General features: G+C 35.5%; 1 protein-coding gene across 1 annotated transcript in view; it reads left to right on the forward strand.

The window, feature by feature from the left end:
* Positions 1-23354, forward strand: part of LOC137403905 (protein unc-13 homolog B-like) — a 70978-nt gene that overhangs the window by 41693 nt on the left and 5931 nt on the right. The window contains exons 16-28 of the mRNA XM_068090016.1: positions 441-538; positions 1117-1336; positions 12164-12253; positions 13444-13599; positions 15215-15324; positions 16243-16328; positions 17329-17461; positions 17568-17664; positions 18185-18328; positions 19672-19916; positions 20371-20535; positions 20807-20933; positions 22229-22321. Of these exons, the coding sequence (XP_067946117.1) occupies positions 441-538; positions 1117-1336; positions 12164-12253; positions 13444-13599; positions 15215-15324; positions 16243-16328; positions 17329-17461; positions 17568-17664; positions 18185-18328; positions 19672-19916; positions 20371-20535; positions 20807-20933; positions 22229-22321 (1764 nt within the window). The remainder of the gene's footprint in view (positions 1-440; positions 539-1116; positions 1337-12163; positions 12254-13443; positions 13600-15214; positions 15325-16242; positions 16329-17328; positions 17462-17567; positions 17665-18184; positions 18329-19671; positions 19917-20370; positions 20536-20806; positions 20934-22228; positions 22322-23354) is intronic.

Raw genomic sequence — 23354 nt, forward strand, 5'->3', positions numbered from 1 at the left:
GGCTCTTTGTAACATCTGTACATGTGAAGAGATTATGCAATCCTCATTGATTTGTGATTCCGAGTGGTTTGTCTGTCTATCGCGTATGTTGTTATTAGTGGCCTGTAATATGTACCAATTGTTACCTGTTGGTCATAACCCGCTGCTAACAATGGATTTACTGTATCAATGCTGATTGCTGGCAAAGTTATTCCATTTTCATATCAATACAAACTGGCCTGTCAAACCAAAGTAGCATCAAAGAATTTTTTTCTTTTATTTGCTGTTTCATAAATTATTCAAGAAATCTCTAATCGGCATGCATTGCATATAAACTACAATTGGAACCATCTGTTTTGTTCCACCATTTTTGAAATATCTTCCTTAGATTATAAAAGGCGTATGTACAGGACTGTTAAGACCTGTTTTCCGTATAAAAAACAGTATTTTGTTTAATTCAGGATGAGGATTGGAAAATCTACTTTGACCAACCAGCCCAGGGTGTCGTAGAGGAGTTCGCTGTCAGATATGGAATTGAGTCGATCTACCAAGCTATGACGTACGTTCAAGACTGCAACTGTGCAACTGCCTTTGCTTTTAACATTTTGTTTTGCCAAAACCTCTAAACTTTTTGATTCACTTAATTGTTAATTTTGTATTAAGGTATATTAATTTTGTGATATGTTAGTGCAACTAGGTAAAAATAAAGACCCACCAAGCTAGAGACTACCTTTTGTCTCATGCCCATAAACTTATCATCACAAGGAGTATGTATGCAAACAGTTTCTGGAGTTTCATAATCAGTGTGACTAATTAGTCAAATTTACAGACATCAACTTAATATACAACAATAATAACAACTTAACATTCCACACATAATGATTTACTTTGCCCTAAAATGATAATACATACGTGCCTTCAATACTTAAAAATATTTAAAAATATTGCTTTCGTAAAAATTGCTTGATGACTTGAAAAGTTGTGATAAGAAATATGTTGATCACAAAGCAAAGGACATTAACTATCATAGACTGAGGTTTCCTTCTATTATGGTCTATCTGGTCATATTATGTGCCCTTTTGTTTATAGATCTCAAGTCTTAGTTTAAAATTCTTAGCTGGCCTTTTATTGTTTTAGGCATTTTTCCTGTCTGTCAAGCAAATATCTGTCTCCACGAGTGCCATGCGTGATGAGCACACTTCTGGCTAATATAAATGCCTTCTATGCACACACAGCAGCAACGACCCACGTTTCATGTGGCGACAGATTTGCTGCTTCCAACTTTGGTAGAGAGAAGTTCATAAAGCTGTTAGACCAGCTTCACAACAACCTGAGAATTGATTTGGCACAATATAGGGTGAGTTGAGCTTTAGTGGAAGACTGTGATTTCCTGTTTACCTGTTGTATTTCCTTATTAAAAAGAATCTTTGTAGTAATTCACCGAAGCATGTTAACTAACCCTGCATTTATCCTCTTTTCTCTTCAGTGTCCCATTAAATTTAGCTGCATTAAATTTAAAATGCGGCTGCAAGAAGCACCATTTTCTTTTATCGAATATCAAATAAATTACTGCTTCAAGCTACTTAAAATTCATGCTTTAACTGAACTTACCTATAACTCTTATAAAATCTTAACTTTTGATTTTGGAAATCAAATAGTATACCAACAAATATTGAAAGATGTTTTTGTTCTCACAGGTGATTCATAAAAGCAGCTGTAATACAAAAGCACTTTTTTTGTACTTTTAAACGATAACCTGATATGTTACAATATTTAAGTGTCTTCTGTTGAACAATAACTTGTTGAAGTACAGCATTAGCTGATAAAAATTCAAGGATGTGGGCTTGCAAAAACCTATCGACATCTACTCTATATCTAAAAATATCAAAGTTTGTCACCTGTCCAGTTATAGCGATAAAGTTTTAGGAACAAAAATTGGGCTTTGTACTGGATTTCAACTCACAAAGATTGCAACCACAACTTTGCAAACAGGCGCACCTAACCACAAGGCTAAGCCGTTCTTATCATTTTTAGCTAATTTATCTATGGTATCGTTATCGCTAAATGAATATGCACTTTTTATTATTAATTAATATTAACTTCTGCATTTATTTTACTTTGTACAATTTTCTATAAGCCATTTCAAAATTTATTACCTATTTTTCCAATTTGTAATTTTCAAATGTAGCATTTCAATTTCAAATGTCCCATTACCAGTTCCAATTAATAATAGTTCCTCATGGCGATCGCTACGAGCTATTAAATTTAAAACTTACATCTGGACTGTTGTATTATTTTGAGTAGGAATTGCATCTACATTCTTTCTCTGTTCGGTCAGACAAAGCATCCGACAAAAACAGTCTGATATCTCATTTTTACATTTGTACCAGTATCGAGAGGTGTCAGTATTGTTGTATTTTTTGAAGGTTGGATGGACAGCTTTGGTTAAAACAGTAACCTTTTTAAACACACACTTCTATGTAATCATTGTTATCATTTTTTCAACATATTCATGATTTTTATTTTGTTTTCTCAGTTTGTAATAATTTTATCGGTGTCAAATCATTTTTCATTGAAATAATTGTAGAAAAACAGACTATTTAGCCATTACTTGCTAATTATTTCACATTTGAACACCTTTTCAGTTTTATTTTTCTCTCAATTTATTTGATTTGTACAAAACACTTTTCTCCTGATATGAAGTTTAAAAGTTAGAATGGTAAATGCTGTATATGTTAAATTAAATAAATTTTTGTTCCAAAGACTTTTGTATTACCTGCGGAACGCCCGGCATTCAGTAGTACATGTATAACTATAATTTTGCATTGGCCACGCGGCCATGCTACAGAGCTTTCTGTACCGTTGAGCATACGAAGAAATAAATCGATTGCGAACATTATTTTCAGGTAAAGCAATGCAGGGAACCGAATATATTAATTGTAGGGTATATTTCTTACCCAAGCTGACTCACCATTTATGAGCTGCGCCTCATCTTAAACCTGCTTCTGCAATCACTTAAGACTGCTATATATAAAAGCTCTTGTGGTGTTTTAAAACTGATCTTCATTGCACAAATATCTCGAAAAAAAATTAGAGCAGCTTACTTAATTATTTTTTGCAGGACCTGCGTTTCTCTCTGTGTTTAGGACTGTTTTTTGGCATCTTTTGTGATTATAAAACAGTCGAAAACACACCAAAAGGATTGGAGTTCTCTCAATTCATACTAGATTTCAACACTCAAGTTCTCTCAATTCATACTAGATTTCAACACTCAAGTTCTCTCAATTCATACTAGACTTCAACACTCAAGTTCTTTCAATTCATACTAGACTTCAACACTCAAGTTCTCTCAATTCATACTAGACTTCAACACTCAAGTTCTCTCAATTCATACTAGACTTCAACACTCAAGTTCTCTCAATTCATACTAGACTTCAACACTCAAGTTCTCTCAATTCATACTAGACTTCAACACTCAAGTTCTCTCAATTCATACTAGACACCAACACTCAAGTTCTCTCAATTCATGCTAGACATCAACACTCAAGTTCTCTCAATTCATACTAGACTTCAACACTCAAGTTCTCTCAATTCATACTAGACTTCAACACTCAAGTTCTCTCAATTCATACTAGACATCAACACTCAAGTTCTCTCAATTCATACTAGACTTCAACACTCAAGTTCTCTCAATTCATACTAGACTTCAACACTCAAGTTCTTTCAATTCATACTAGACTTCAACACTCAAGTTCTCTCAATTCATACTAGACTTCAACACTCAAGTTCTCTCAATTGATACTAGACTTCAACACTCAAGTTCTCTCAATTCATACTAGACACCAACACTCAAGTTCTCTCAATTCATGCTAGACATCAACACTCAAGTTCTCTCAATTCATACTAGACTTCAACACTCAAGTTCTCTCAATTCATACTAGACTTCAACACTCAAGTTCTCTCAATTCATACTAGACATCAACACTCAAGTTCTCTCAATTCATACTAGACTTCAACACTCAAGTTCTCTCAATTCATACTAGACTTCAACACTCAAGTTCTTTCAATTCATACTAGACTTCAACACTCAAGTTCTTTCAATTCATACTAGACTTCAACACTCAAGTTCTCTCAATTCATACTAGGCTTCAACACTCAAGTTCTCTCAATTGATACTAGACTTCAACACTCAAGTTCTCTCAATTCATACTAGACACCAACACTCAAGTTCTCTCAATTCATGCTAGACATCAACACTCAAGTTCTCTCAATTCATACTAGACTTCAACACTCAAGTTCTCTCAATTCATACTAGACTTCAACACTCAAGTTCTCTCAATTCATACTAGACATCAACACTCAAGTTCTCTCAATTCATACTAGACTTCAACACTCAAGTTCTCTCAATTCATACTAGACACCAACACTCAAGTTCTCTCAATTCATACTAGATTTCAACACTCAAGTTCTCTCAATTCATACTAGACTTCAACACTCAAGTTCTCTCAGTTCATACTAGACTTCAACACTCAAGTTCTCTCAATTCATACTAGACTTCAACACTCAAGTTCTCTCAATTCATACTAGACTTCAACACTCAAGTTCTCTCAATTCATACTAGACTTCAACACTCAAGTTCTCTCAATTCATACTAGACTTCAACACTCAAGTTCTTTCAATTCATACTAGACTTCAACACTCAAGTTCTCTCAATTCATACTAGACTTCAACACTCAAGTTCTCTCAATTGATACTAGACTTCAACACTCAAGTTCTCTCAATTCATACTAGACACCAACACTCAAGTTCTCTCAATTCATGCTAGACATCAACACTCAAGTTCTCTCAATTCATACTAGACTTCAACACTCAAGTTCTCTCAATTCATACTAGACTTCAACACTCAAGTTCTCTCAATTCATACTAGACATCAACACTCAAGTTCTCTCAATTCATACTAGACTTCAACACTCAAGTTCTCTCAGTTCATACTAGACTTCAACACTCAAGTTCTCTCAATTCATACTAGACTTCAACACTCAAGTTCTCTCAATTCATACTAGACACCAACACTCAAGTTCTCTCAGTTCATACTAGACTTCAACACTCAAGTTCTCTCAATTCATACTAGACTTCAACACTCAAGTTCTCTCAATTCATACTAGACACCAACACTCAAGTTCTCTCAATTCATACTAGACTTCAACACTCAAGTTCTCTCAATTCATGCTAGACATCAACACTCAAGTTCTGTCAATTCATACTAGACTTCAACACTCAAGTTCTCTCAATTCATACTAGACTTCAACACTCAAGTTCTCTCAATTCATACTAGACTTCAACACTCAAGTTCTCTCAATTCATACTAGACACCAACACTCAAGTTCTCTCAATTCATACTAGACACCAACACTCAAGTTCTCTCAATTCATACTAGACTTCAACACTCAAGTTCTCTCAATTCATACTAGACACCAACACTCAAGTTCTCTCAATTCATACTAGACTTCAACACTCAAGTTCTCTCAATTCATGCTAGACATCAACACTCAAGTTCTGTCAATTCATACTAGACTTCAACACTCAAGTTCTCTCAATTCATACTAGACTTCAACACTCAAGTTCTCTCAATTCATACTAGACTTCAACACTCAAGTTCTCTCAATTCATACTAGACACCAACACTCAAGTTCTCTCAATTCATACTAGACACCAACACTCAAGTTCTCTCAATTCATACTAGACTTCAACACTCAAGTTCTCTCAATTCATACTAGACATCAACACTCAAGTTCTCTCAATTCATACTAGACTTCAACACTCAAGTTCTCTCAATTCATACTAGACTTCAACACTCAAGTTCTCTCAATTCATACTAGACACCAACACTCAAGTTCTCTCAATTCATACTAGACACCAACACTCAAGTTCTCTCAATTCATACTAGACTTCAACACTCAAGTTCTCTCAATTCATACTAGACATCAACACTCAAGTTCTCTCAATTCATACTAGACATCAACACTCAAGTTCTCTCAATTCATACTAGACTTCAACACTCAAGTTCTCTCAATTCATACTAGACTTCAACACTCAAGTTCTCTCAATTCATACTAGACTTCAACACTCAAGTTCTCTCAATTCATACTAGACACCAACACTCAAGTTCTCTCAGTTCATACTAGACTTCAACACTCAAGTTCTCTCAATTCATACTAGACTTCAACACTCAAGTTCTCTCAATTCATACTAGACACCAACCCTCAAGTTCTCTCAATTCATACTAGACTTCAACACTCAAGTTCTCTCAATTCATGCTAGACATCAACACTCAAGTTCTGTCAATTCATACTAGACTTCAACACTCAAGTTCTGTCAATTCATACTAGACTTCAACACTCAAGTTCTCTCAATTCATACTAGACTTCAACACTCAAGTTCTCTCAATTCATACTAGACACCAACACTCAAGTTCTCTCAATTCATACTAGACACCAACACTCAAGTTCTCTCAATTCATACTAGACTTCAACACTCAAGTTCTCTCAATTCATACTAGACATCAACACTCAAGTTCTCTCAATTCATACTAGACTTCAACACTCAAGTTCTCTCAATTCATACTAGACTTCAACACTCAAGTTCTCTCAATTCATACTAGACACCAACACTCAAGTTCTCTCAGTTCATACTAGACTTCAACACTCAAGTTCTCTCAATTCATACTAGACTTCAACACTCAAGTTCTCTCAATTCATACTAGACACCAACACTCAAGTTCTCTCAATTCATACTAGACTTCAACACTCAAGTTCTCTCAATTCATGCTAGACATCAACACTCAAGTTCTGTCAATTCATACTAGACTTCAACACTCAAGTTCTCTCAATTCATACTAGACTTCAACACTCAAGTTCTCTCAATTCATACTAGACTTCAACACTCAAGTTCTCTCAATTCATACTAGACACCAACACTCAAGTTCTCTCAATTCATACTAGACACCAACACTCAAGTTCTCTCAATTCATACTAGACTTCAACACTCAAGTTCTCTCAATTCATACTAGACATCAACACTCAAGTTCTCTCAATTCATACTAGACTTCAACACTCAAGTTCTCTCAATTCATACTAGACTTCAACACTCAAGTTCTCTCAATTCATACTAGACTTCAACACTCAAGTTCTCTCAATTCATACTAGACTTCAACACTCAAGTTCTCTCAATTCATACTAGACTTCAACACTCAAGTTCTCTCAATTCATACTAGACTTCAACACTCAAGTTCTCTCAATTCATACTAGACACCAACACTCAAGTTCTCTCAGTTCATACTAGACTTCAACACTCAAGTTCTCTCAATTCATACTAGACTTCAACACTCAAGTTCTCTCAATTCATACTAGACACCAACACTCAAGTTCTCTCAATTCATACTAGACTTCAACACTCAAGTTCTCTCAATTCATGCTAGACATCAACACTCAAGTTCTGTCAATTCATACTAGACTTCAACACTCAAGTTCTCTCAATTCATACTAGACTTCAACACTCAAGTTCTCTCAATTCATACTAGACTTCAACACTCAAGTTCTCTCAATTCATACTAGACACCAACACTCAAGTTCTCTCAATTCATACTAGACACCAACACTCAAGTTCTCTCAATTCATACTAGACTTCAACACTCAAGTTCTCTCAATTCATACTAGACATCAACACTCAAGTTCTCTCAATTCATACTAGACTTCAACACTCAAGTTCTCTCAATTCATACTAGACTTCAACACTCAAGTTCTCTCAATTCATACTAGACACCAACACTCAAGTTCTCTCAATTCATACTAGACTTCAACACTCAAGTTCTCTCAATTCATACTAGACACCAACACTCAAGTTCTCTCAATTCATACTAGACTTCAACACTCAAGTTCTCTCAATTCATACTAGACACCAACACTCAAGTTCTCTCAATTCATACTAAACTTCAACACTCAAGTTCTCTCAATTCATACTAGACTTCAACACTCAAGTTCTCTCAATTCATACTAGACATCAACACTCAAGTTCTCTCAATTCATACTAGACATCAACACTCAAGTTCTGTCAATTCATACTAGACTTCAACACTCAAGTTCTCTCAATTCATACTAGACTTCAACACTCAAGTTCTCTCAATTCATACTAGACACCAACACTCAAGTTCTCTCAATTCATACTAGACTTCAACACTCAAGTTCTCTCAATTCATACTAGACTTCAACACTCAAGTTCTCTCAATTCATACTAGACACCAACACTCAAGTTCTCTCAATTCATACTAGACTTCAACACTCAAGTTCTCTCAATTCATACTAGACACCAACACTCAAGTTCTCTCAATTCATACTAGACTTCAACACTCAAGTTCTCTCAATTCATGCTAGACATCAACACTCAAGTTCTGTCAATTCATACTAGACTTCAACACTCAAGTTCTCTCAATTCATACTAGACTTCAACACTCAAGTTCTCTCAATTCATACTAGACTTCAACACTCAAGTTCTCTCAATTCATACTAGACACCAACACTCAAGTTCTCTCAATTCATACTAGACACCAACACTCAAGTTCTCTCAATTCATACTAGACTTCAACACTCAAGTTCTCTCAATTCATACTAGACATCAACACTCAAGTTCTCTCAATTCATACTAGACTTCAACACTCAAGTTCTCTCAATTCATACTAGACTTCAACACTCAAGTTCTCTCAATTCATACTAGACTTCAACACTCAAGTTCTCTCAATTCATACTAGACTTCAACACTCAAGTTCTCTCAATTCATACTAGACTTCAACACTCAAGTTCTCTCAATTCATACTAGACTTCAACACTCAAGTTCTCTCAATTCATACTAGACACCAACACTCAAGTTCTCTCAGTTCATACTAGACTTCAACACTCAAGTTCTCTCAATTCATACTAGACTTCAACACTCAAGTTCTCTCAATTCATACTAGACACCAACACTCAAGTTCTCTCAATTCATACTAGACTTCAACACTCAAGTTCTCTCAATTCATGCTAGACATCAACACTCAAGTTCTGTCAATTCATACTAGACTTCAACACTCAAGTTCTCTCAATTCATACTAGACTTCAACACTCAAGTTCTCTCAATTCATACTAGACTTCAACACTCAAGTTCTCTCAATTCATACTAGACACCAACACTCAAGTTCTCTCAATTCATACTAGACACCAACACTCAAGTTCTCTCAATTCATACTAGACTTCAACACTCAAGTTCTCTCAATTCATACTAGACATCAACACTCAAGTTCTCTCAATTCATACTAGACTTCAACACTCAAGTTCTCTCAATTCATACTAGACTTCAACACTCAAGTTCTCTCAATTCATACTAGACACCAACACTCAAGTTCTCTCAATTCATACTAGACTTCAACACTCAAGTTCTCTCAATTCATACTAGACACCAACACTCAAGTTCTCTCAATTCATACTAGACTTCAACACTCAAGTTCTCTCAATTCATACTAGACACCAACACTCAAGTTCTCTCAATTCATACTAAACTTCAACACTCAAGTTCTCTCAATTCATACTAGACTTCAACACTCAAGTTCTCTCAATTCATACTAGACATCAACACTCAAGTTCTCTCAATTCATACTAGACATCAACACTCAAGTTCTGTCAATTCATACTAGACTTCAACACTCAAGTTCTCTCAATTCATACTAGACTTCAACACTCAAGTTCTCTCAATTCATACTAGACACCAACACTCAAGTTCTCTCAATTCATACTAGACTTCAACACTCAAGTTCTCTCAATTCATACTAGACTTCAACACTCAAGTTCTCTCAATTCATACTAGACACCAACACTCAAGTTCTCTCAATTCATACTAGACTTCAACACTCAAGTTCTCTCAATTCATACTAGACTTCAACACTCAAGTTCTCTCAATTCATACTAGACACCAACACTCAAGTTCTCTCAATTCGTACTAGACTTCAACACTCAAGTTCTCTCAATTCATACTAGACTTCAACACTCAAGTTCTCTCAATTCATACTAGACTTCAACACTCAAGTTCTCTCAATTCATACTAGACTTCAACACTCAAGTTCTCTCAATTCATACTAGACACCAACACTCAAGTTCTCTCAATTCATACTAGACTTCAACACTCAAGTTCTCTCAATTCATACTAGACTTCAACACTCAAGTTCTCTCAATTCATACTAGACACCAACACTCAAGTTCTCTCAATTCATACTAGACTTCAACACTCAAGTTCTCTCAATTCATACTAGACACCAACACTCAAGTTCTCTCAATTCGTACTAGACTTCAACACTCAAGTTCTCTCAATTCATACTAGACTTCAACACTCAAGTTCTCTCAATTCATACTAGACTTCAACACTCAAGTTCTCTCAATTCATACTAGACACCAACACTCAAGTTCTCTCAATTCATACTAGACTTCAACACTCAAGTTCTCTCAATTCATACTAGACTTCAACACTCAAGTTCTCTCAATTCATACTAGACTTCAACACTCAAGTTCTCTCAATTCATACTAGACACCAACACTCAAGTTCTCTCAATTCATACTAGACTTCAACACTCAAGTTCTCTCAATTCATACTAGACTTCAACACTCAAGTTCTCTCAATTCTTACTAGACTTCAACACTCAAGTTCTCTCAATTCATGCTAGACACCAACACTCAAGTTCTCTCAATTCATACTAGACTTCAACACTCAAGTTCTCTCAATTCATACTAGACACCAACACTCAAGTTCTCTCAATTCATACTAGACTTCAACACTCAAGTTCTCTCAATTCATACTAGACACCAACACTCAAGTTCTCTCAATTCATACTAGACTTCAACACTCAAGTTCTCTCAATTCATACTAGACATCAACACTCAAGTTCTCTCAATTCATACTAGACTTCAACACTCAAGTTCTCTCAATTCATACTAGATTTCAACACTCAAGTTCTCTCAATTCATACTAGACTTCAACACTCAAGTTCTCTCCATTCATACTAGACTTCAACACTCAAGTTCTCTCAATTCATACTAGACTTCAACACTCAAGTTCTCTCAATTCATACTAGACTTCAACACTCAAGTTCTCTCAATTCATACTAGACTTCAACACTCAAGTTCTCTAATTCATACTAGACTTCAACACTCAAGTTCTCTCAATTCATACTAGACTTCAACACTCAAGTTCTCTCAATTCATACTAGACTTCAACACTCAAGTTCTCTCAATTCATACTAGACACCAACACTCAAGTTCTCTCAATTCATACTAGATTTCAACACTCAAGTTCTCTCAATTCATACTAGACACCAACACTCAAGTTCTCTCAATTCATACTAGACTTCAACACTCAAGTTCTCTCAATTCATACTAGACTTCAACACTCAAGTTCTCTAATTCATACTAGACTTCAACACTCAAGTTCTCAATTCATACTAGACTTCAACACTCAAGTTCTCTCAATTCATACTAGACTTCAACACTCAAGTTCTCTCAATTCATACTAGACTTCAACACTCAAGTTCTCTCAATTCATACTAGACACCAACACTCAAGTTCTCTCAATTCATACTAGACTTCAACACTCAAGTTCTCTCAATTCATACTAGACACCAACACTCAAGTTCTCTCAATTCATACTAGACTTCAACACTCAAGTTCTCTAATTCATACTAGACTTCAACACTCAAGTTCTCTCAATTCATACTAGACTTCAACACTCAAGTTCTCTCAATTCATACTAGACTTCAACACTCAAGTTCTCTCAATTCATACTAGACACCAACACTCAAGTTCTCTCAATTCATACTAGATTTCAACACTCAAGTTCTCTCAATTCATACTAGACACCAACACTCAAGTTCTCTCAATTCATACTAGACTTCAACACTCAAGTTCTCTCAATTCATACTAGACTTCAACACTCAAGTTGTATTCTTAAAATATATATTTCAGCTTCCAAAAGAGAGTTGATTGCAAATTTACTAGACACAGGTGGTTGATAGCTGGGGATGGAATTGGTATTTCCTTTTGCTCTCTTTTCTTGTGGTAAGGCTAGAACATGTGAGAAAATAACATGTTCAGCTCCTGCCTTATTTTTGTAGAAATATTTCCAGTCGTCTGATCCTCATCGACTACAAGATTTGAAATGCACTATCGACCTCCTTACTAGCATCACGTTCTTCCGAATGAAGGTATGCTGATACTGGATGTTTATCTACAAAGCTTACCTTCCAGTTAGCTTCTTGCTTAAATGACTGAATCTACAGCAGTGAATTCTGGGTATTAATAAAAGTTTTACTTAAGATGTTTTACCTTATTAAAAAAGGTGTGATTATGATTGGCTCCTTGGCTAAGCTTGCTGAATCACTTTCAAGTGTCTAGAAAATTTACACTATAATAAGAACGGTGTCTCTCTGTTGGTCCATCTGTCCATCTGCGGGCTGTCTGTTCAAAGCCATGGTTAGAGGTTAGGATGAAATATAAAATAAAAAATATAAAATGAAAAGTTTAAAATATAACTAGAAAATAAAATCAGGTTTTTGTATTTTTTTCATGTATAAGAAAAGCATTGCAAAGAAGTTTTTAATAAGTTTTTAATATTTTTAATGCCTGAAATAGTTTTTACACAAAGTGTTTGTTGTTAAAAAAATTTCTGGAAAATACAAAACTTTGTTTCTCTGCTGTCGTTTTTTGTTAAAAGGTATTTTGTAGCTTTACCCAAATCCTTAAGATTTTTCCTTGAATGTCCAATAGTGGCGAGCTTATCCATTTAGCCTCGAAAGCTTCTAACATAGTGCAAGCAGAGTCTTTATCACTCTATATCAGTCGGGTAGTTACACTGAAATACTAAATGATCGTGTAATACTCACTGTACTTGAGAGTAAATAGATGCACCAGCTCCTGTCTGCTTTAACTCACATGCCTGACTTGTCGATTTCAGAGCTCTTGTTTCTATAACCTCTTCAACTCGCCTTCACCGTAGTTTATTGCATTCCTTTATTTGAACTCTTGTTGTTTAGACTAAAAACATGCCGAATGAGGTTTGTTGCTCAGCTTTCTCCATGTAAGGGTGAAGGCAATGCGAATGAACATTTACTAATTGCGCAGTTGGTAATGCTGACTAGGAATCCTTTGCTATTAATGAATGAGTCCTTGTTCCTTCGTGTAACAACTTTTAGAATATTCCAGCCATTAGCTTTCTCTTGAAGTATTTGGTGTGCAGGCAATTGTAATGGTTACTTTGTCCTGCTTAATAATACACCTTTTCGGTGTTGGATCGTTCGTCTGCTGGTGCTTAGGGTGGAATTAACAACGCTTGTTTTATGGGTAAAACATCGGTACGAATTGCTTTGCAGTTTTACATCACCACTATGTCTATCAGGTTCAAGAGCTACCCAGCCCGGAGCGAGCCTGCGATGTTGTTACCAAATGTATTAGGGCTTGTATGGACAGCACCTATTCTTTTCTCTATGACAACTGTTCTGAGCTGTTCGAGAGAGAATACGAGGATCCATCATTTGACTCCAACAGCAAGCAGGTAAACAAGAGCTACTGATATGTCCTGCAAAATTTTAGGTTTAACCTGCGTCGAGTTTACTTGATTAACAATCTTTACTATAATAAGAGCCATGTTCATCCGCCTGTCCATCTGAAGCCACGCTAAGAACATTTGGAAAAAGGATTGCACCTCACGAGAATCGAACCCAGGTGTTTGGAAAAGCGACATTTTTGTCGCTTTGCGATACTCCTTCAAATGGGCAGAGCGACATTTTTGTCGCCATAGAAACATATTTCTTTTATTGCGGCTTTGGTTAGCTAAATGCCGTTTTTTGTTTACTTTTTTGATCGATAGCAAGCTATAATATATTGGCTTCGGTTAGCCTCTAAAAAAATTTTTCTATTTGCACAAAACGATCGTTTTTAGCAGTAATAAATGAATAAAAATTGCGAAACAAATTAGAAAACCGTTCTAAATAATTTTTAATTATTTTTTTCTTTTTGGTTCTGTTTTAGCCGTTATTTACTGAAAGCTTCGAGAGTTTTATTTAGTTTATCGTCATGACGACTTCTAAGAGAACTCTCCGTGATTAATCTAGTACAGCAAGTACTAGTACCGGAGTTACTAAGAGAATTGGAGTTGACTGTGACTTTTTAGATTTAGTAACCAGAGATGACAATGAATCAGGTTCAAATTGTGATTGTAATTATTTTACATCTGGAATTGATATTGATTAAAAAGCTGGTAGCAGTAATAAGGATGAGGTGGGTTGGGTGCCAGTGCCTGGAAGAATATTACCAATATGAAAAGAGATAAATCTCCTACCATTCATCAGTTTGTAGTAGTGACAGGTCCAGTATTTACTCCAGTAGATGCTGTGTGATTGGTACAAAAAGACAAGAATAAGCACGTGGTGCAAAGACTGTGATGTAGGCCTTTGTAAAGGAGAATGCTTTTGGATATGTTATACAGAAATTGTGCTTATTAAAGTGTACACTTGTATCATAAAAAGATATACAATATATATATTTATCTTGGTAGATCTACATATATAAGTATTTTTATGTTATACATTTTTATTCATTTATAATATATAGATATATATATACATCTGGACATATACATGAATACATATTCATGTTTATACATAGATATATGCACACAATAACATACAAAGGAGTGCATAAATCTTTTAAAAGAAGTTGATTTTCCGGAAAATTAATTCGCCCAGGGGGGGTCTGATATAGTCCTGAAACTTCGCCCGCGAAAGGGTTAAGAATAACTGTGCACATAGTTATTACACATGATGATCTCTCACGACACACTGGACTGGCAGTGTACTAGTGTGCAATTGAAGATGTTCAACCAAAATAGTGCCCAACTGCTATCTATTGTATAAGTATGGTGAATGCAGTAAGTTGATCGGCCTCCAGGCATATGACAATCAACTGCTGGTACCCATAAACGGTCATGCAAATTATCCTTGTAACCGTTTCAATCAACTTATTATTTCAGAGTGGTAGTCGTCTTCTCATGCGCATATAGTGGGCAAGCGCTCTAAGAGAGCTTGTAAGTTGTAAGATAGTTTGCATACTTAACACATATTCGCCTAGAGAAGTTTTTGAATCATGTTCGTAATGTTGACCTGTTGCAGCAGGATGAAGGGCCATCCACTACCAACCTCAACTTTTGGAATAAGCTGATAGTCTTGATGGCATCAGTCATCGAAGAGGACAAGAACCACTATGCACAAGTTATAACCCAGTAAGATGTTGCTAATCTCTCTTCTACCAGTTTGTTCTGAATCAATATGTGTTTCACATTTATCTCAATAATCAGATTACACTGTATATATGGTTTCAGTTAATCTCTGCGCAGTTGGACCTCGACCTACCATCACATGTTTGGACATGTTTGTTTCGACATTCTAAGTAATTTACAACATTCAAAATTTTTGGAAACATTTAAATTGTTTAAGTAAAAATAAAACTGCTAATAAAATTAAAAATCAAAGAGATAATAAAAATAGATAGAAAAATATGTATCAAGTTAATTTGAATTATATACATGTATAGTGTAAGTTGAAGTGAGTTACCGTATGTTGTGTATTTCTATCGCTCTCTACTACCACATCGAAGCATTGCTGAGCCAACATTTACATTCACCTGTCTCTTAGTTGAAAATAAAAACCTCTTTTTACTTAAAATCACTTTATTAATACAGTTTTGAATACAATTTAACTTTTTACATTTAGCTTTATACATAGCTGTATGCAATGCATTTTACTGCTACGTATTTATCATTGTTTTTGAACTTTAGAGTGAACTAAACAGTATGCCATATATGGTTATAAGAATATTTACACTAACCACGATGGTTTTGACATACAAAGCATCTATTGGCATGGATTAACTTCTCAAGTACTAGTTTGACCATAAACCATATTTAATGACAAGCTCTTAATCTAGTTTATAGTTTCGCCTCATCTGCAACATTTCTTTCCATATCGTTGTGCCGTCTACTTGATGATGTCATACGATAGTCTCCTCATATCCCTGTTTTCTATTGTTACATATATAATAGTATTGCTTATTATAGTTTTATATGATGTTAGTTGTTTGTAAACCAAATGTATAGCGAAGAGGAAAGTATCTTTAGCTTAGATTATTATTATCATTACAGGTTTCACCATGAGCTCAATGTTGGTGAGCTGAGCGCAGAGTGTCTCTGGTCCTTCTTCTCTAATGATTTTGCAGAGGCTCTCAAAGGTAAGCCACCATGTCGTCATTACACGTACTTGTGACGGGTGTAGGTCTCTATATTATTTTACTAGTTTCTGTTGGCGTAGCTAGCATTTAAAGTTTTCTATGACAGCGTGTAGTTTGGGTATATTGCTTCTAATGAAAGATGTTTTTACAATGTTTTTTCTTTATAATAGAATCCTTGCATACATTTTGCAGGATGGGAAAGCAGACAACTCCCATTTTACATTTGTAGATTTGCCTTACAAATGTACATGTACACGGATAGATTTAAATGCATACCTTTAGCTTTGTTATTAATAAAATTTACTGGCTGTTCTGCATAACATGACATTTATATCATTCCAGTGTCCGCGCGGTGGAATATTTTTTACATAGCCATCATTTTAGAAAAGCATAGATTTTTTAAAGTTTGTCGCCGGTATGATGCTAGCGAATCTTTGAAACTTTTTGAGAGAATAAAATATGGCCGCTACAAGTGGATTACTCGTTGAGTTTGTACCTCACACTGTCGTTGCTGTGGTTATTATTAAAATGAGCATTTGTAGGTAAGCTATGAAGTTGTCAATATAAGCACACATTTGGCGCAAGAAAGGATTGTTAGTAACATTTCTTAATAAAGGAAGTTTAATTTGGTTGCTATTTTTGTGTTAGTTGGGATATGAACCGCATGAGAAATCTCACAAAGATCTGGTATTTCCTGTCGCAATTATTTCATCAGCAGCTCGCTCCGATTGTCTCTCCTTTTATTAGGCCTGATCTTTTTATAACCTAGTAGTTATTAATATTGTCAGTATGTTTTAAAATTGTTCTTTTAAAATTGTTAAACATTATTCGAGTTTACAAATACTCAAAAGAAAACGCTTTACAATACTACTATGACTATGTGTTGACCCTGAGATCTCTTAAATAAAGGTTTAACAAGCTAAGAATAAAAGCTTAGCCTTTGACCAGATAGTAACGCTACTTAAAGGCGTTGAGTTGATTCTGCTCTCAATTGTTGCAGTGCATGAAAAGCTTGAACACAGAGAGCTCTCAAGCAATGACTACATGAGTATGCACTTCAAAGTTAAAAGTTTTTATAACGACTACCTCAGTGGCATTGCTGCTATGCAAGGTGTTGTGCCCGAGTATCCAAGGTGAGTACAGGCTCGTAGTTTCGCAGCTATATCAGCATATCTATTACTCCTATCGCCTGATTTACCGTAGTTTTACTCTAATGTGTTGCTGTGACATACAATGCAGGTGGTTCCAGCCTTTTGTCATGCAGTGGCTTAACGAAAACGACATGGTCTGCATGGATTACTTAAATAGTGCTTTTGAGAAGGACAAGAAGGACGGGGTGAGTCTTAGCTTGAACACATTTATGGAGATATTAGTAAGATTTTACAACCCACAACTTGCAGTTTGTCTGTTTCAATGTCGGCACTCCTGTTGAAATACAGTGATGTGCGAAATAAACTAGACTCCTTTGTTGGAAAACTAATATTCTCATTTACAACATTGTTACTCTTTGTGAATTTAGTCAATAGCTGTAAATTATATATTAAATTAATTTCCATTTTGTCCTGATTTCCAATATGCAAACTACACAGCTGTAAAATTATGTTTTTGAATAATTATGAAGATTAAATTCCGAACATTAAATTTTGTTAATGGTTGAAAATAAACATTTGTACAAACATGATCACATCGTATACATTTTATATGTTTATTTCATATACACTGTATATGACTTGAAATAAGCAAATTTAAGTTCCCTCTATCGAAATGGCTGGTATCAGTCAACCCATCAAATATAGTACATGTTCACAACGTATGAATATGGTAATCATGTTTAACAGTCTTCTGTGTATTTGTAGTTTAAACAAGTGTCTGACCAGACCCCATTCTCTTGTTCGGTAACTGATGTCTTTGCTACCGTCAATCAATGTCTGGATGTCATCAAGAGACTCGAGATTCCTGACCCAGAAATTCAAAAGAGTTATTTTAAACGCTTTGCACTGGTTGGTCCATTTTATTATTATTATCATTAGTTATTATTATTATTATAGTTATCTGATTATATATAGCTACACCTCTATTTATCATCATCTTAACATAAAAACGTTTCCAACACATCAAGTGGAACATGAGGATGTATTGGAATGATCACCCCAAGTCATTTCCACGCGCGATGTTCAAAGTTTCGCAAAACATTGTAGTTTTGTAAGTAAATATAAAAAGGTCAATTGTAAGTAAAACATACAAAATATAGATAAGAACAACATCTAGGTAAATTTGTTCAAATCAAAGTAAAAGTAAGTTGTGCCACGTATTTTTATCATCTGAACCTACTTATTTGAAGTTTCTTGAAACATGGAAGCTTTGTAAGTGAAAGTGAACATTTAAAATAAAACCTATAAAAACAATTAAGCTAAGTTAGTCTATATATTGTGTTGCATATCTCTTGTATCTCTATTGGCACCTTTACCTCTGAACTTTATCATGTTCAAGCCAGCGCTTCTGTTTGTGTGTCTCTTAAGGTAAAATCTCTATAAAAACCTTTTTTATTGATTATGACTTTATTAGTTTACATTTTTCACATAACTTCTTTTACATAACTTCTTTCACATAACTTCTTTCACATAACTTCTTTCACATAACTTCTTTCACATAACTTATTTCACATAACTTATTTCACATAACTTCTTTCACATAACTTCTTCCGCATAACTTCTTTCTCATAACTTCTTTCGCATAACTTCTTTCGCATAACTTCTTTCGCATAACTTCTTTCGCATAACTTCTTTCGCATAACTTCTTTCTCATAACTTCTTTCGCATAACTTCTTTCGCATAACTTCTTTCGCATAACTTCTTTCGCATAACTTCTTTCGCATAACTTCTTTCGCATAACTTCTTTCGCATAACTTCTTTCGCATAACTTCTTTCGCATAACTTCTTTCGCATAACTTCTTTCGCATAACTTCTTTCGCATAACTTCTTTCGCATAATTTCTTTCGCATAACTTCTTTCGCATAACTTCTTTCGCATAACTTCTTTCACATAACTTCTTTGCCTAGTTTTTCATAATGCATTTGTCTTAATGGCGCAGTGTTCATTACGGAGCTATCGTAAGGTTTATTGGTTACGAAACAAATGTCTGTTATGTCTTTTTTATGTGAAACAGATTACATTGTGTTTTCCTAGGAATATGTTTTGCTACCTACGATGGTTTTATATACATGATCTTAGAACGAATTAACTTTATATAGGGAGGTTTGAATTTATATTGTTTATCTATTGTTCACTCAGACACCTGCCTACAGAAACTCTTCATATTTAAACACAGCTTGCATCCGTTGTAGACAGTGGACAAGGTGCTGCACTCCTATCAGAATTTAGTTACAGCCGAATTCCCTCGCCAGATGTCCAACCATCAAGTAGCATGCATCCTTCAAAATAACATCTTTCAACTAAGAATTCAATTAGACAAGGTTACGAGAGCGATGGGAGGGGAAGACCTTGACATCAATGCCAAGGACATCCTTGACGAGCAACAGATTAGGATTGGTGTCACGCTTGATGAGCTTGCTGCCCACTTTGCTATGGGGTAAGTTCGTTATTGAGTGTACACACGTACACCACTTTATTACTAACTAGTGTAAGTTCGTTATTGAGTGTACACACGTACACCTCTTTATCACTAGTGTAGGCTTGTTACTGAGTGTACATTTGTACACCACTTTATCGCTAGTGTAGGTTTGTTACTGAGTGTACATTTGTACACTACTTTATCGCTAGTGTAGGTTTGTTACTGAGTGTACATTTGTACACTACTTTATCACTGTTCAGACATTCTGAGTGTATGAAAGTGTTTTGCTAATATATTCTCGGTAAATGGCGAGTTTTCTATGTCGACGGAATAATCTTCTCTCTTTATGCAAATATATGCTATTCATAGAATTGATACATAGCATAGAATGTCGAGTTTTTCTAAATGAGACGCATGTTTTAGTTAATGAATGCGTCCAGTATTAAATAGGAGTTGTGTCGTTTTTTTACAGTATTAGCGTTGAAATAAGGAAGGCAATGGACGAACTTTCCAGGCTCATGTACAGCAAGGTGAAAGGTGGAGGTCAGTTGTCAGCCGCTCAACACGGTCAAACTGAGGACTTACAAGACCTGGCAGACGCAATTCTAGCACCACTCATGAACTTACTCAACGGCACGTATGTATCTATTCAGCATGACTCCAAACACTTCGATTAGGTGATTCAGTTTGTTATCATTTCACATGTCTCTGTTTGATATGTTTTTTATCTTTTGCTAGCATATTGAACTGTTCTCAAGCATTGCTAATGGATCACAACTAGTTGAGTTTATTGCTTGTAAAGAAGTGACTCACTTTCAACTTATTTGTGTCTCATATATTTCACAGATGACTAAAGTCTCTTCATTGGAGGGATATGAGCAGATTACCACCATTTTTATTTGTTGTAGTCTCGAGGTCTTCTCCGAGTTGTGTGAAAAGAAGGTTTTGAAGAGGTTGCTAAAAGAGCTCTGGAGAAATACAGTTCAGTGCATGGAAAAGACCGTGGTGCTTCCACCTGCCAATGATCCTAGACACGTTAGTTGTCTTTCCTTTTCACATACTCATTTAAAAATTAACTGTTGGTGTCGGGATTCATGTTCATGTCTGTCTGCTGCTTTTAGATTTATATGTATATCATTGGTTGAAGAATGGCCCACTTCTTTACCCGCGTGCATGTCCAACTGCAATACCTTTTGCTAACTGGGGTCAATTGTTGAATTTGTAGCCCTAACCTGAGATTCAACAATATGTTATGAAAATTGTAAACAAGGTGTGAGTCAAGCTGGATTTGCTAGAAACTACTCGTGATTACTGTCTAAATTGTCAACTGATTTTGGCTTCCTTGTGCTTGAAATCCCGGTTCCTGTTGATTGCTGGGGTGTCGGCGTTGACTGGATGAAGTCCTTGTTCTCTGTTTTTTTCTTCAAAGATGAGCTTCCACAAAATTTCAGTATATTCTATCAGAAAGTATGGGTATTTTTCTAACATTTGTGATTGTTTTTGATGTTTGAGTTGATCTGACTGCTCGGATGTTTCAAGATTAAAATCAACCAAAATTGACAGTGGTTCAAATGCTAAAAAATACATGCCGAAATGATGTTACTAGTCGCGCGGCTGCCTGTCTCTCTCATTATTGATATCGGCTATTCAACCACTATTGCATTCAACTTGTAGCCTTACTCCTCTCTATTCAGTTGGTCTCTGCAACTGTAGATGTCATAATCACATTTTCGCTTGATCTGAGCTTTTTAATCCATCAGGTTTCGTCTATTTCAATCAGGAAACATCCTGGCAGTCAGATCACCTCAAACATCAAATACAGTTTTAGAAAAATACTGATACTTTCTAATAAAGTCTACTAAAATATCGTATAAGTTCATCTCAACGCCTCATCTCAACGCCTCATCTCAACGCCTCATCTCAACGCCTCATCTCAACGCCTCATCTCAACGCCTCATCTCAACGCCTCATCTCAACGCCTAGGTTTGCTTGTCAACCATTACATTTGAAAATAAAGATTTGCTTAATGCTCTGAGCAATGTATCAAAAGAGCAGTCGTGTACTCTGCTTTTCATTTGCTTTTGTACAAGTGTCTGACCAGCCTGTATGATTTAGATTATCAACCAAACAAAACCACTTGGGATATTATCAAGCATTGAGAGATGAGTCATGTTTTTCATTAACACATTTAATCTCAATTGGCGCTGTAACCTTCTCATTAGTCGCTTGCATTCACATCGCTAATCCTGATGCTTGCAAGGTTTACTACAGTGTCGGATTATCTTGCATGCGTCATAGTTGCAGTATTATTGAATACGTTGCTGTTTTAGCTCCTTGGATCACGGGTTGCTCAAAATGCTACAGCTAAAATAGAAGATGTGTCCAAACAAGTGCTAAATAAAATACCTGTTACAACACTACAGGTGATGGTTTAACCTCTCTCTCTTTTTTACAATATTTAACACTCTCACAGCTACTTAATTCTATTATTTCCATGTCTATGCGGGTGAGAGCAACTTTCCATGTCTATGTGGCTGAGAGTAACCAGCCGTGGAGCGGATTTGATGCACAAATGCTAAGCTCTGAAGCTGCATGTCTGCACTGACTGGTCCTGCACTGCTTCCTTGTTTGCCACTATCATGATTGCTTTTAGAAGCTCCAAATATGAATAATCTGTTGCTAATGTACTAATATAACTTAACCAGTCGCTGTCACACAACTACTAACAAATAGTAAGTCTGGCTTTGAAGATTTGCCTTCTCACGGTAGTTAATTTTTATTGGTTTATAAATACTGGTGAGTACAAATTATTTCGTTACTATGGCCAAACAGTTTCTTTGTAGTTCTCATAATTTTAATAGGTTGTTGTCTAACAAATTAGGAACAAGCTTTTAGTCAATCACATTTACCGTAGTTGTATTTTACTACATTAAATAAGGAGTAACTTTTACAGAATCTAGATTAGCAAATGTTTGTTAAAAAAAGATAGTTTCGTTACCCGTGTCATTCACATAAGCTTTGCTTTTACAGTAGGCTATAACTGGAAATTTAAACAAGTATCACGTTAAAGGTTGCGCCTAGAATTTTAGCAAGGTATCATACAAAAGGGTGTGAGTAACAAAGTATCATACAAAAGGGTGTGACTAGCAAGGTATCATACTAAAGGGTGTGATTAGCAAGGTATCATACTAAAGGGTGTGATTAGCAAGGTATCATACTAAAGGGTGTGACTAGCAAGGTATTATACTAAAGGGTGTGATTAGCAAGGTATCATACTAAAGGGTGTGACTAGCAAGGTATTATACTAAAGGGTGTGATTAGCAAGGTATCATACTAAAGGGTGTGACTAGCGAGGTATCATACTAAAGGGTGTGACTAGCAAGGTATCATACTAAAGGGTGTGACTAGCAAGGTATCACACTAAAGGGTGTGACTAGCAAGGTATCACACTAAAGG

Source organism: Watersipora subatra, chromosome 1, assembly GCF_963576615.1.
Source record: "Watersipora subatra chromosome 1, tzWatSuba1.1, whole genome shotgun sequence".
NCBI lineage: Eukaryota > Metazoa > Bryozoa > Gymnolaemata > Cheilostomatida > Watersiporidae > Watersipora > Watersipora subatra.